Source organism: Myotis brandtii, unplaced genomic scaffold (genome assembly GCF_000412655.1).
Source record: "Myotis brandtii unplaced genomic scaffold, ASM41265v1 scaffold621, whole genome shotgun sequence".
In the NCBI taxonomy this organism is placed as follows: domain Eukaryota; kingdom Metazoa; phylum Chordata; class Mammalia; order Chiroptera; family Vespertilionidae; genus Myotis; species Myotis brandtii.
In genome coordinates, this window is record NW_005370372.1 from 4173515 (window position 1) to 4189516 (window position 16002).

The 16002-nt window shown below is 45.5% G+C and overlaps 1 protein-coding gene across 3 annotated transcripts in view; it reads left to right on the forward strand.

The window, feature by feature from the left end:
- ZNF777 (zinc finger protein 777) overlaps positions 1-16002 on the forward strand; it is a 49924-nt gene that overhangs the window by 19235 nt on the left and 14687 nt on the right. Inside the window, exons 1-4 of one of the 3 annotated variants that reach the window (XM_014528188.1) lie at positions 597-618; positions 3305-4156; positions 5627-5753; positions 8082-8195. In XM_014528188.1, coding sequence (XP_014383674.1) covers positions 3320-4156; positions 5627-5753; positions 8082-8195 — 1078 coding nt within the window. In that variant the 5' untranslated portion in view covers positions 597-618; positions 3305-3319. Of the gene's footprint in view, positions 1-596; positions 619-659; positions 2605-3304; positions 4157-5626; positions 5754-8081; positions 8196-16002 lie in introns of those variants that run through there. The other 2 variants (XM_005880042.2, XM_014528187.1) reach the window with 2 other exon arrangements.

A 16002-nucleotide genomic window follows, 5' to 3' on the forward strand; every position in this document is an offset into this window, starting at 1 on the left:
GGGAGGCGGTGTTGTGCCCCTCGGGCTCGGCGTCTTGGCCTCCAGCCTCTGCGTATGGAGGGCCCGGGACGAACTTCGGGTGTCTAGACGGATGGGGTCTGGGGCGCGAGCTCCTAAGGGTTGGGGGGCTGATGTGACTCTTCCGGCGGCCAGTCACCACGATCTGCCCGGAAACCTCCCCGCAGACCTGCTCTTGGAGGTGCGGCAGCGGCTCTGGGGGGATCGCTGCATGGGCGCCTGTGTGCCTCCGAGCCTCAGTTTCCCGTTGTGCACAGGAAGGGGTCAGGATATATGGCTTTCTAAAGAGCCTCTCGGTTCTTAAATGATGATAACAAACTCTTTGTAAAAAATAATATAAAATGAGGATTTAAAAATGTCTACCTCCAGGCTTAGGTCTGCAGGGCCCCATATAATTCTGGGTGCATCACAACGGCACAGCTTTCTTTATAAATCAGACATGTAAGGTTATGTATGTTTCTGCTAACATGCCATGAATCCTAAAGACCCCATTCACTCCGGAGACATGGGGTAGGGAGGGACAGTTAAATCCCATACAATACAGTCCAGAAGAATTCTGTCTCCCCTGCAGTTGGAGAATACAGCCTATTAATCTTAGAGGTAATATTTACATCCCTCTCTTGGGCCACTTCTCTCTGCTTAAGGTAATATAAAGCCATTATAGGAAGATAGCAAGGGGGCTTTATTTGGGGGCATTGGAGGGGACATGCTCCTGTGGCCCCCTCATCCCTCCATAGTCTTCCAAATCCGGAAATGGAGAGAGACAGTCTAATAATAGAAAGCAAAGAAATGGTGTTTTCCTTTGAGCTCTGATTAGACTGGTTGGTAAAGATGTCTTACTCTGCTGGATTTATTTACTGTACTGGGCTTGTTTTCATTGTTTTGGTTAAACCCCTGAATTACTCAGGGAGACTAACTTGGCCCCCAGGGGATTTTCCCTTCTTCCTACTACTTGTAGGCAAATGCCCTAATCCCCTCAGAGGATGGGGCCATAATGTGCCTATTGTGTTGCATTACCCTAGTCACTTTCCCTGTGTCTGAGGTTCCGGTCCCAGAGGGCCGTCCAGTCTTGCCCTCACCTGGGAAGAGTGAAGAGTTGAGAGGTGGCTTAGTTGTTGACGGGCCCTCAGCTTTAGGGGTCTGTGAACCCCTTGAAAGTTTTTGCAGAATTTTGTGTATGTGCCCATGTGCATTTTTTGAGGGGGAGAATCCGCAACTTTCATTAGGTTTTCAAAGGGATCCCTGACCCCAGCTTTAAATGGCAATGTCTTTTCCAGAAGGGCCATCCACCTCCCCCACCATAGAACCTCCCAGAGATCTTTGTTTAACCTCCAAGCTTCTGAATCGCAGAGGTGAAAAGGATTCAGAGCACTAACCAGCTGCCTCTGTTGATAGATAAGGCCTGGGGGTGACCTAGTGTGAACTGAGACCCGGGCCCCGGAGCCAGATCATTTTTGTGACCTTGGGCAATTACTTAGGCTCTTCTGCCTCAGGGTCTTCATGTGCAAAGAGTGGGTAACAATTCTAGTAGTCCCTGTTTCATAGGGTTTCCTGAAGATTCAATGAGATAACCTTTTAAAATGTTTAACACAATTCATGAACATAAATGTGGAGTAATCGTTAGGCATCTCCCGACAAATAGCTGTCATGTCTGTCTGGTTAGCTATAGAGCTGTTGTATCATACTACCTCCGAATTCTCTTGCCAGAATAAAGTCTTACGCCTTTCATCCTTGGCTTACAAATGTGATAGTGTCTTAGTTAATCGACTCATAAGTGAATGAATGAACAGAGAAAAGAAAGATGGTAATAGAAGTATAAATAGGTTTAGATGACCTTTGATACAAGACTGAAGGAACTTTATTTACCTTAATAATTTTTTTCATAACTCAACAGTTTATACTATTTATTCATTCACCAGCCATTTATTAAGCACGTACTATATCTCAGACTGGATACAAGGGATATGTTAATTTTCAAACAAAGAAAATGGGGATTTCAATTACTTTAAAGATCCCTAGTATTTGGTGCATAGTAATTGGCATTTGGTAGATTCATTGAAGGAAGCTGATGAGGAAATGGGCAAACGTTATAGGAGAGATTCTGTTCAGTTTCAGTAAAGCTATTGGTTGTCTGGATAGGTAAATGGGGAACTCATCATGCAGATGTTGGCTTCACATCCCTGATGACAAAAGAATTCTCTCAACATGGATGTGTCAAGGTGGGGAACAGGGAGAGTATGACTAATTGAAATCCCAAAAGGAATCGGTCTTTATTTGGGTTCTCATCCCCTCCAATCTTGACATGCATAACAAAACTGGCAGACTTTAGCTCTGCTTCCAGCCCTGGCAGGTCTCTTCCTCGTTTCCCACCTCACAAACCATAGGGAGGAACCCAGACCATGAAGTAGACCATCTGCCCAAGGGACCTCCCTAGGAGTGTTGAAATGCCATGCCTCTGCCAGTCTCCTTGCTTAGAGCAGAAGTCAGCTTGGAATGTCCAGAAGGCCATTCAGCCTCCAGTAGGGGCTGTGTCCATGTAACATGTCAAAGCCAACCCACACCATAAAACTCTAAAGAATTTTATTGGTAAGTCAACAATTCAGCTTTTATCAAATGGTCGGTAAAACTTAAGGTCATTGTGTGTCTTCACTATTGGACAAAGTGGGAAAAAGAACATGGGCACCATTGACAATTCGAGTAGAAGCAGGGGGCCAGATGACTTACCTGTGAGGTAGGTCAGTTGACAGCACTGGCCCCACCTGAGATCACCTCCCACCTTGCTGGGAGTCTGGGCATAGGAACCATGTCTGGCATTGACAAAATTCTGCTCTGTCGTTTTCCAGGGTTTTATTTTATTAAAGAATGCTCAACTCAGTGAGGTAGCAGGATGTGTCGCATTTGATGGATGAGGACACTGAGAACAGAGGGGTAAAATGACTGGGCCAGAAAGACATTGGCAGAAATAGGTGTGGACAGGCCTGAGAGCCACGTGTTCTAATTCAAGACCAGTACCCTTTCTCCTCTCCAACACTACAACTCCTAAGATGGTACCCATGAAAAGTATATTGTGAAAAAGGAACTGGCTCTATGAAGAGAAGAAGGTGGCATAACCATCTTCTATTTGTTGTTAATGGTTTTGTAATTGATGTCTGAATGAGTGCTAGGTTTTCAGGAAGATTCATATCCACAGAACACATTGCTGTCAGTGCCCTATTAATGTGTGTATCTTTGGCATTTATTTTGCTAGCTGTAGACTGGCCTTTACTCCTGCCCTTTCCTTGAACAGGTCCAACAGCTGGACATGGAGACCCAGCGCTCATCGCCTCTGTCATTCCCCAATGTCCTGCCAGAAGAAACGCCACGGCAGGCCCCTGCTGGACTCCCCCGAGAAGCCCTGTTCCAGTCCCGTGTTCTTCCCCCCAAAGAAATGCCTTCTTTGTCTCCCTCTGTTCCCCGGCAAGGCTCCTTACCCCTCACTCCCAAGCAAGAGACCTCCAGCCGCATGCCGCACATCCTCCAGAAGGCACCCTCACTCCTGTACCCTGCAGCCTCTGAGCAAGAGACACAGCTCCAGGGTCCCCTGACTTCCCAGGAAGAGACCCGGTATCCACCCCCATGTGCTGCTGAACAAGAAATCTCACTTCTCTCTCACTCCACCCACCACCAGGAAGCCTCACTCCACTCCCCTGAAGTTCCTGAGAAAGACCCCCTCCCCCTCTCCCCCACAGTTCCCGAGGCTGACATGGACCCCTTGCTCCAGAGCCCAGTTTCCCAAAAGGAAACCCCCTTCCACATCTCTTCTGCAGCCCAGAAGGACACGCCACTCCCAACGGCGGAGATCACCCGCTTGGCTGTGTGGGCTGCTGTCCAAGCGGTGGAGAGGAAACTAGAGGCCCAGGCCATGCGGCTACTGACGCTGGAGGGACGGACGGGGACAAATGAGAAAAAGATAGCTGACTGTGAGAAGACGGCTGTGGAGTTTGCAAACCACTTGGAGAGCAAATGGGTTGTGCTGGGGACCCTGCTGCAGGAGTACGGGCTGCTGCAGAGGCGGCTGGAGAACATGGAGAACCTGCTGAAAAACAGGAATTTTTGGATCCTGCGGCTGCCCCCAGGCAACAATGGAGAAGTTCCCAAGGTAACCCTGTCCCAACTGGGGCTCCCAAGGAGTGATCTGAATTAGAATATGTTTTAGGAATGTAGTTAAATGTAAAAGAAGGGGAAAGTGATGGTTGAGAAGAAAAAAATATAATGATACCTGGTTGGTTGTCAGCATCGCTTTATTAAGAACAGGACACACCACCCTTAAATTATTTCTCCTGTTGATAAAAGCATAGGTTAATAGATCAGAGGAAGGTCCTAGTGATCAGGAAGTGTTGATTTAGAAGGGCGTTCAGTCCATGATGTCTGAGAGGATGAGAACACAGAGCAAAGGCCCAGGTATAGAGATGTAGTTAGTCCTCGTGAGTGTGAATTAGCCATTCACCACTGGGGAGGGAGAACTCGGGAAGTAGTATGGGGCTTGGTTGGGCTCAATGTTTTTTGTTTTTTCTCTCAATCCTCGTGTGAGGTTATGTTTTCACTGAATTTTAGAGAGAGGAGCATCAATTGGTTGCCTCCCATACTTGCCCCCACCCGGGAATCAAATCTGCAACCTAGGCATGTGTCCAGACCAGGAATCGCACCTCAACCCCCTGGTGCACTAACTAGCTGAGCCACACACAGCTAGGCTGAACTCAACATTTTTATCAGTTGACTTATAAATCATGTTAATGCCAGTAATAATATGATTTCAAGAAGGAGCCTAAAAACACTAGAGAACATTAGGTTTTTGGTTTTTAAAAAAATTTTTTTTATTGATTTCAGAGAGGAAGGGAGGGGGAGAGAGAGAGAGAGAAACATCAATGATGAGAGAATCATTGATCGGCTGCCTCCTGCACGCCCCCTACTGGGGATTGAGCCCGCAACACGGGCATATTGCCCTTGACCAGAATTGAACCTGGGACCCTTCGATCCGCTTGCCAGTGCTCCATCCACTGAGCCAAACCAGCTAGGGCAAACATTAGGTTTTAATATTATTTTCCAGAAGATTCTGTAAGAATCTGAATGTGGACCAGATTTCTTTCCAGTCTTTTGTGCTGCTGCCGCCTTTCCCAGCCTTTAGGAAAGAACTTGGACTATATTCTTGAGGCCAGCACTTGTCCAATTTTATTGTGTATGTGAATCACCTGGGTTGCTTACTAAAAGCAGAATCTGATTAGTGTGCTTACAGTGGGGCCTGAGAGCCTGCATTTCTAGCAAGTTCCCTAGCTCTTGCTGCTGGTCTGCACACCAGGCTTTACAGCAGTGAGAGCTATCCTGTTGAGAGGAAAAGAACCAGACAAGATAAAGTCCTTACTCTGTGGTGTCAGAACAGTGGCCCAAGCCTGGCTAGACCCCTTGGTCACATCCCAGGGCCATGCTTTTGGGCCTTTCCCACTCTGGACCTAAGAAGAGGTGCTTGAACCAGGCCAGGGGGTTGCAGCCATTTGCTTCCTTGGGATTTGGCAGCCGAGGACCTGTGACAACCCTCCAGTGGGTCCCAGCTGAGCTTGTCCTGTGGTTTCAGGTCCCTGTCACATTTGATGATGTCGCCGTCCATTTCTCGGAGCAGGAGTGGGGGAACCTGTCCGAGTGGCAGAAGGAGCTATACAAGAACGTGATGAGGGGCAACTACGAGTCTCTGGTTTCCATGGGTAAGGAGAGGGCTTCACTCGCCGGGGCTGCCTTGACACAAGCTTGAGGTTCATTTGGAACCATTGGGAGTTCTGAACTCCAGTACTATCAGTAGTTGAGAACAAGGGAAACTGAATGTTAGAGAACACAAGAGATTAGAAAAACCGGTGCTCATATACTTAAGTATATCAGTACATCCCAGATCAGGACAGCTCATGAAGTGGTCCTGGAAAAGGCACTGGGGCAAGGGGAGAAGGCAGACTCGGATCTCGGGTCTCTCACCTTGTATTATTTTCCCCATGGGCCCTACATGTATATTTTAAAATTAGTTTGTCCAGCAAACTGTTATTAAGCAAATGTAAGGTGCTTTACAAGAATCATATTACTTAATCCTCCTCATCCTCAATAAGGGAGTTAGGAACAGAGGTGAGCACTCCTGTTTTACTGTTCAGGTGACCAAACACTGTCATCTGTTGGCTTATGTCCCCTAGGTTCCCATCCCCCTATGTAGAGAGGGGCTGTGACCCAGGGCGGTCCTAGGTCCCCACCAGGAAGTCAGTTTCACTGAGCTCCCTCTTACCCCAAAGTCTAGGGATTATTGTTGTCTTCATTAAGTAAGAATATCATTAAATAAGAATATTGAAAGATGAAAACCTAAGACAACTATAGTTTTATGTGTATTCTTTTCTCTGATATGGAGAACTTTTTGGGCACACAAAAAAGTTTAAAAATATTAAACACACTGTTGTATCGAAATGTTGATTCTTGCTAGAGTTGGTAATTTCATACACATCTCTTCATAGGATAACTTTTCTCTTTTTAATTTGTTTTTTCTTATTAAAGTACATACGTAATTGTGAAAAATCAGCAATTTAGATTTATATAATAAAGAGCATCCCCCACCCTCGCACCAGTACCACTCCCCAGAGGTAACCACCTCAAACCCACTGGCCTGCGTGGTTTCCCATATTTTTTTAAAATATATTTTATTGATTTTTTACAGAGAGGAAGGGAGAGGAAGAGGGATAGAGAGATAGAAACATCGATCAGCTGCCTCCTGCACACTCCCTACTGGGTATGTGCCCGCAACCAAGGTACTTGCCCTTGACCGGAATCGAACCTGGGACCCTGAGTCCGCAGGCCAACGCTCTATCCACTGAGTCAAACCAGTCAGGGCAGTTTTCCATATTTTTTGTGCACATGCAGACATAACACACGATGCTTGCACTTATGCACATGCAGTTTGTGGTTTGCACCAATGGGATCCTTCACTCATTTCACCTAATGGCAGGTCACAGACAGCTTTTCATGTCAACACACATAGGCTTGCTTGGGGAGATGAACACTGGGCATTTAATGGGCAACCACTGGATTCTGTCTTCTCCCTGTTAGAGTGTTGCCATAAAACATCTCTGTGTGTCTGTGCACTTAGAAGTATTTCACTGGCACAGATTCCTAGAAGTGGGTTTTGGAGTAAAGAGGGTGCACATTTACAATAATATCATGGTCACTGCTATAGTGCCCTCCAGAGGCCCTGTATGTTTATGCAATGGTGTGTGAGAATGCCTTTTCTCCACACCCTGGCCCTACTGATGTTCTTCTATTTTAAATATTTGTCTTTTCTAAAAAAAATAAAAAAATAAAAAAAATAAATATTTGTCTTTTCTGATGGGTGAAAAATGACACCTCATTATCTTAATTTGTATTTCTTTGATGATTGGTGAACTTGTTTATCATTTCATGTGTTTACTGGCCATTTGCATTCTTCTATGAATTACCTATTATCTTTGCTTTTTTATTTTTCACTAATTGTAGAGACTTTTTATATATAATTATGGATATTAGCCATTTGCTTTACATATGGCAAATGTGTGTGTATAATGATATTTCCTCCATGTTTCTTCATCTTTTAACTTTATTTCCAAATAACTTTAAGCCTTTTTAATATAAGGAAATTTATCAGTATTTTATGTTATGGCTTCTAGAGTTTATCAGGATAGTTTTGTACTTTATAAAAACTTAAATATCTTGTGCCTTTGTCATGAAAAACCTGAACAACAGGTGTGACAGTGACAAAAGAGCCAGTTTTCGTTGGTGGCAGGTAGAGCCCTACTGCCGGACCCCGCATGGGAGGACATAGTACATGGCTAACACACACATCCATGTGCACATGTACACACACAGTGGGCCCCAAGAAAAGGGCTGGAAACTTGGCTCATTTCTTTTTCAGCATTGTTAGCTGCAAATTAGGGAAGCTGCCATGGTATCACACTCACACAGGTGACACATTGGCAGCATCCAGTGCAACCTCACCCCATATTATACCTTCTTTCCTTCCCTCTTCCCAGACTATGCAATTTCTAAACCAGACCTCATGTCACAGATGGAGCGTGGGGAGAGGCCAACCATGCAGGAGCAAGAAGACTCAGAGGAGGGCGAACCGCCTGCAGACCCCAGTGCTGGTGAGTGGCTGCCAGGCAGCCCAGAGATCTGCCTTCTCGATCTTTCAGAGTTATAATCCAGTGTAAACCCTGGTCAGATATGTTAGCCAGCTGCCTGCAGGAAGGAGGTCCATCTGCAGGTGCTGGGGTCTCCTTGATCACCAGGCTGATAAGTAGGTCTGCTGTTGGGTTCCTTGTCTCAGGGAATTTTGTCATAACTAAGTGTCACCTCAGTCTACAGGAAACAAAACAAGAACTGAAAGAAAGATGGTCACTTGTCAGGGTGCTCATACATGCTAGAGCTCCCTGGAGAAGGGCCACATTCAGATCCTGTAGCTGGTCAGTGGACTAGGGACAGACGTGGCTTTACCTGAAACATCCTCCAGTGTGCAGGGCAGTGTCTATACAGGGCATTAGATGGAGGCAGCAGAGAGGACTGGCCATGTGGCTCAAGTGTCTGGCTGCCTTTGTTTAAATTCCAGTTTGTCTGCTTATCAGCAGTATGAGTTTAGTTACTCGGCCTTTTTGGAGGCCTCATTTCTTCATCTATTAAATACGATTGGTACTAATAGGTAGGGCCTGTGTGGTGACTGGCATGTAGTGATGGCCCAGTAAACACCAGCTGTTGTCATTCTGTGGGGCTCGTCCTTTCCACACTGGGCATTCGGTAGCTTGCGCACTTACTCTGTGGTGCTTTCATGGTGTGTAGTTCACTTTGGGAGCTTCTAGTTTGGAATTACCTTTGGACTTGCATGACTTACCTTGAAGGTCTTCAGTGGAAGCAGGTCCTTGTCCTTCGTGGCCAGCCGTCATTGGTGATCTTGGAAGGTAATCTCATTGGGGCCAACAGTCAGGTTTTATTTTGAGGAAATGTCATTGATTCTAGGACCTATAAACTGGCTCCAAAGATGAAACATGAAGGGATGTCATCCCCATGGACTAAGAGCAAAGGTCACTTATGGAAATGACAGACCCTGTGGAAAAATAAGTGCTGGCATGTCTCAGAGAAAATAGTGTCATTACTCTCTCAAGATTTGCCTGGAGATTTGAATCAAAGGGAGTGGCTTTTCCTGAATTAATCCGGCAGACAACAAAGATGAATTTAAAAGTAGATGAGAATGGGGGGTTGGGGCAAAGTGTGGCATGTGACAGAGTGATCTTTTGCTTGGAGGAAAGTAAGTATATATATGAAATGTTTGGTTACATCCAAAAACAAGGGCTGTGTGGAAATAGAGAGATTCAGAGTAGAAGAAATAAGGAAAAAGACTTGTGAGGCCAAGAATGAGTGTATGGGAGAGGTGATTTGGATGTTCCAGTGTGGTCTTGTGGTCAAGGTGCTGCTCTTCTAGCATCTAGTTGCAAGGGCTGGAATGAGAGTATCGCTCCCCTTCCTCTGTCCACTTGTCATACCCTTTTCACAGGTGGGCCTCCTACAGACTGGGGCCAGAATTGAAAAGCAAAGAACCCCACCTACTGTGCTCTGGGCAGTTTGTTCTGGCACATGCACATCCATGGCTGGAGCTTCTGTGGGAAGTTGCAGCCTCACAGAGGCTGCCTTGTATGGCTGGAATGTGCCATTTGTCCCACTAACCATCTCTAGCCACTTGGAGCCTGACCGGGAGGGAGGTGGGGAGCGCATGGGAACTGTGCTTCAGGGTTGGCCTTGATCTCACACCTCTGTGTGAAACCAGAGGCCCTGGCCTCTGGATAGCAGAGTTGTTCTGAGAATCTGCAGTTACCAGAGCCCAAAACACGCCCATAACCTGTCTGTCCATGTGTCTTCTCCCTTACAAGGGGGGCTGCAAAGCCAGCCCTGAGCTAGACCCAGCGGTATACCAAGGAGGAAAAGTCTAGAAAATTGAGAATGTTCATAGTTCCATAGTTGTTTGCTTAAGGTGGGGATTGCTAAAGCCTATTGGAAATTTTGATGGGAAAGTTAATGATGTAGAATTGGAAAATGTCAATACAACATGAAGTCAGTGATGTAAACAAAAGGGAAAAAATAATGGATGCAACCATACCAAAATCACATTTCTCGGTAGTTTGCAGAATTTTCTGAAGTGAACATGTATTCTTATTCATTAAAAAAATTTTTTAAAAAAGTGTGAATAATGACGGGTTTAACGGATTGAACATGTGTTTACCCCATCTCCCCCTAAATCCTACTAAAACCAGAGTGAAGGAACTTTCAAACAAATGGACAAGGAGACAACAGCAACTAGATTTTGGAAGCCTGAAAGCAAGTGGCTAGATGATGACCGATTTAGAAAGCTGCATCCAAAATTGATACTGGGGAAAGCTGAGCAAAAACCTGATTTTCACTCCACCCAACCACATTCAGGACTCAGGAATTAGTACCAGAGATTTCAGGTATCTTTGGAGATGGGGTAAAGGTCAGGCTAAACTAGGATTTGTGAAACAGCTTTTATTTATTTTCTATGTTTTATATTTTTATTGATTTCAGCGAGGAGGGGAGAGGGAGAGAGAGACATAGAAACATCAATGATGGCCTAGCTGGTTTGGCTCACTGGATGGAGCGTCGGCCTGCGGACTGAAGGGTCCCGGGTTCGATTCCGGTCAGGGGCATGTGCCTTGGTTGCGGGCACATCCCCAGTGGGGGGTGTGCAAGAGGCAGCTGATGGATGTTTCTCTCTCATCGATATTTCTAACTCTCTATTCCTCTCCCTTCCTCTCTGTAAAAAAAAAATTCAATAAAATATATTTAAAAAAAAAAAAAGAAACATCAATGATGAGAGAGAATCATTGATCAGCTGCCTCCTGCACATGTGCCCTGACTGGGAATCGAACCATGACCTCCTGGTTCATAGGTCACGCTCGCTGGCTGGGCAATGTGGAACAGCTTTTAAAGAGGCCTTTAAGGCACTACCCTCTTCATTGCTTCCCCCCATTTCTGTTCTCTGCCTCTCCCAGCCCTGGTAGAGGACCAAAACATTTTCTGGAGAGGATGAACAAGAGGGTTTCTGAACATGAGCACCAGGCACAATTTCCCATGCTGAAAATAAGGGAATAAGTAAGAGTTGATATCCAGATGTTGAGATCACCATCCTTCTTCCCTAACTTCTCTCCCAAAATAATGCTGACATCCAGGATTAAACCCTCAGGGTGGGATATTGGAAGAGTTTTATAGGGAGACTTTTGGGACCATCCAAGAAATTTCCCATTGAAATGACCCAAAGAAATCATCCTACTTGGAGGTGCATAGTCAGCAAACGCTACCTGAATGCACCAAACTTTCAGTTCCCTTCTGAGTGTTCCACTTTAATATAAATGGACAGCCAAGAACCACAAGACATTTGAGAAAAGCCTCTAATATACAGAGACCAAAGGGGAAAAAGCCAGAAAAAATAAATTTTGAGACAACAGAGACCATGCAGAGAGGGGGAAAAAGAGTGTTTAAGTACATACAGACTTATATAATCCTAAGAGAGTTAAAGTGAATGCATCTATGACACAAAAGTACAATGCTTATTTTTAAAAAAAGGATAGGAAGGAGCTATTCAAAATTAAAAATTTAATAGCCCTAGTTGGTTTGGCTCAGTGGATAGAGCATCAGCCTGCAGAGTGAAGGGTCCAGGGTTTGATTCTGGTCAAGGGCATGTACCTCAGTTGCAGGCTCGAGGCCACATGCAGGAGGCAACCAATCAATGTGTCTCTTTCACATCAGTGTTTTTCTCTCTCCCCCTCCCTTCCACTCTCTCTAAAAATTAATGGAAAAATATCCTTGGGTAAGGATCAATAACAAGTGTGTGTGTGTGTGTGTATAAATACATATCCTATATAATAAAGAGGTAATATGCAAATTAACTCTCATGCCCTCACAAGATGGCTGCCTACAACCAGGCCAGCAGGGGGGTTAGTGAGGAACAACCAAAGGACTGAACAAGCAGGCTGTGTGGGGTGACCAGGCTAGCAGGGGGGTTAGTGAGGGACAACCAAAGGACTGAACAAGCAGGCTGCGTGGGGTGACCAGGCCAGCAGGGGGGTTAGTGAGGGATGACCAAATGACTGAACAGCAGGCCGTGAGGGGCGAACAGGCCAGCAGGGGGCAGGTAGGGGTGACCAGGCCGACAGGAGGGGCAGTTAGGGACAACCAGGCCGGTGGGGGATGTGCAGTGACTGCCAATTTAGGCCCTGGGATTGGGCCTAAACTGGCAGTCGGACATCCCCCAAGAGGTACCGGATTGGAGAGGGTGCAGGCTGGGCTGAGGGGACCCCCCCCACTCCCGAATTTCGTGCACCGGGCGTGTGTGTGTGTGTGTGTGTGTGTGTGTGTGTGTGTGTAATACAAATTAAAAGATCATAACAGTGTTAGTATATAACATTGACTGCACATCTCAGAAAATAAAGCAAAAAGGCAAAAAAAGAAAATAGGGAACGAATAAGAAAATGGAAGGATGAAAGTCCAATTTCCAGACATCGGGAATACCAGAAAAAAAGAATAACAGAACCAAAAAGAAGGGAATTAGCAACAAAATAATTCAACAAAAATTTCCAGCTACAGCTGAAACTGTCAACTATAATTGAAAAATAAAAATAATAAAAAAGTAAATTTTACACAAAGAAAGAAAAATTCCCAGCTTTGAAAGAGATGGTTTTCCAAATTGAAAAAGTCCCCACCAACTGTCCAGAACAATGGATGGAAATAAACCCACACCTTAGATGCTGCAGCAAGAAATTTCAAAGACACTGAGGATAAAGGAGACGCTGCAAGTTTGTGGAGAGAAAAAATGGGTTCACACAAAGGAACAAGATAGAATGGCTCTGGACTTTTAAGCAGTATTGGAAGCTACAAGACTGTAAAGCAATGCCTTCAAATTCCTTTAAATTTTAAAATTGGAAAATATCATCCAACTGTTCTAGAATGTGATATCTAGCTAGACTGTTAATTCATTATGAGAGTGAAATTGAGACATTTTGAGGTTTTCACAGTCTCCTATGCCTCCATTCTCAAAATGGGGAAGTAAACCCAGAAAGGCTTAGGAGCTCCAACATAAGAGAGATGAAGGGAATCCTGGGTGCTGTGGAAACCCTAAAAGACAGCTGTGCCCCTGGAAGCAACCAGGCCAGACTGGAGCACATTAGGAGGTTTCAGAAATTTTTTTTCAAGTAGCTGACATTGAGAAATACCCAATTTTTGCATTGTTTGAGAAGAGAGTTACAGAGCAGGTTTGGGGGAGAGTTCATGATAATAGTAAGCCAAGGAAAAAAATTGTTAGCTCCAAGGAAAAGCAAAAAGGGCATTGAACAGTGCTTATAGTAGACTGTATTGATCCAATCAGAATTATAAGCTAAACTGGAAGGATCAGGGACTTGGAAGAATATGGCTGGATGAGGAAGAGATGGTCCTGACCTACAGCTCTTGGAAATCAATAGATTACACTTTAAATTGAAAATTCTAAAATCCTCAATAAAATTCTAGCAAATCAGATCCAGCATTACATTAGAACAGTGGTTCTCAACCTTCCTAATGCCGCGACCCTTTAATACAGTTCCTCATGTTGTGGTGACCCCCAACCATAAAATTATTTTCGTTGCTACTTCATAACTGTAATTTTGCTACTGTTATGAATCGTAATGTAAATATCTGATATGCAGGATGTATTTTCATTGTTACAAATTGAACATAATTAAAGCATAGTGATTAATCACAAAAACAATATGTAATTATATATGTGTTTTCCGATGGTCTTAGGCGACCCCTGTGAAAGGGTCGTTCGACCCCCAAAGGGGTCTCGACCCACAGGTTGAGAACCGCTCCATTAGAAAGATCATACACCATGACCAAGTGGGATTTATTCCAGGGATGCAAGGCTGATACAATATCAGCAAATCAATAAACATGATACATCACATAAATAAATTGAGAGACAAAAATCACATAATCATATCAAATGATGCAGAAAAGGCATTTGACAAAATCCAACACTCTTTCCTGATAAAATTGAAAATTCCAGGAGTAGCAACCTAAGTATGTTACTTAGAGTTATAAAAGTATGTGACAAAACATCAGCTAGAAGAATTGAAAGTGATTGTCTCTGGGGAGCTGGTAATAACGAGTTGGGGTGGAGGAAAGCCTATTTATTTATTTTTTTAATCCTTATCTGAGGATATGTTTTTTATTTATTTTAGAGAGAAAGTGGGTGGGGAGAGAGAGAAAGAGACATCGATCGGATGCCTCCTATAGGCACCCTGACTTACCCCGAAACCTGGGTATATGCCCTGACTGGGAATCAAACCCATGGCCTTTTTGTGTGTGGTACCACACTCCAACCAACTGAACCACACTGGCCAGGGTGCGGAGAGCTTTTTAAGAACAAGTTTTGAAGCACTGTTCAATCCTCTGACCTGTATACATGTATAACTTTTTAAAAAGATTTAAAAAGCTAATATACCAAAAATCTAACAGGAAGTGCAGCCATGAGAAGGTTGGAGAGCCAGTGTGAACTGTCATTTCTTTGCTTAGAGCTGATAGAGAAGGTGAAACAAAGTTTCATCAAAAAGAAAAAAATAACAGTGCTCACTTGGGCAGCACATATACTAAAATTGGAATGATACAAAGATGATTAGCAGTTCCCTTGCTCAAGGATGACATGAAAATTCATGAAGCATTCCATATTTTTTAAAAAACCCACAAGAAAAGAAAATTTAGAGAGTGAAAGTCCCACATAATTCTCCTACAAGTCAACAGTTTATTCCATCCAACTTATGTGCAAATAGTAACACACACACACACACACACACACACACAGCCTTAATTTTATAAGTAATACATAAATACATACCCATTGTAAAAAATATCCAAACAGCATAGAAGTATATTATTGTTTGGCAGATAGTTTGTTTCAATACTGTATCTTTGACATCTTTACATGTCAGAACATATAAATCTATCTTGTTATTTTAAAACTAGTGGCATGGGGGGGAGGGGGGTCCCCCAGCATGGCCTGTGCCCTGTCACAGTGTGGGAGCCCCGTGATCCATCACCCCAAAGAGGTAGGCCCCGCCCATCCATCCGGGGCTCCTTGATGGATTGCCCCAAAGAGGTAGGCCAGAGCTGGGGGAGGCCTGCGGACTCCGGCACAGGCTCATGGAGGCCCCGCCATGGCCCTGCCCCTGGGCCGGGCTGCAGCGGAAGCCTGTGAACCTCCGCACGCCTGTGGACCCTTGGCCGGGCCCATGGTGGAGGGGCCTCTCCATGCCTGCGGACCCCCGGGCCGGTGCAGGGGGGCAGGGACATGAGCCTCCCATTCCCTGGGCCCATTGCCGAGGTTGGGGACGCGAGCCTCAAGTCCCTGGGCCGGCGCAGGGGGCGGGGACTCGAGCCTCACGTCCCGGGGTTGGGGACACGAGCCTCATGTCCCTGGGCTGGTGCAGGGAGCAGGAACTTGAGCCTCACGTCCCAGGGCCCGTTGCCAGGGTTGGGGACACGAGCCTCATGTCTCCGGGCTGGTGCAGGGAGCAGGAACTTGAGCCTCACATCACAGGGCCCTTTGCCGGGGTTGGGGACATGAGCCTCATGTCTCCGGGCTGGCGCAAGGAGCAGGGACACAACCTGCTGATGGGTCATTACGTGATGGCGTCCCCACCAATTTGCATATTATTCTATTACTAGAGGCCCGGTGCACAAAAATTTGTGCACTCGGGGGGCGGGGGAGGGGGGTCTCCCAGCCCGGCCTGTGCCCTCTCACAGTCTGGGACCCTTCGGGAGATAACGACCTGCTGGCTTAGGCCTGCTCCCGGGTGGCAGAGGGCAGGCCCAATCCCTAAGTGCAGCCCCTGGTCAGGCTCAGAGCAGGGCCAATTGGGG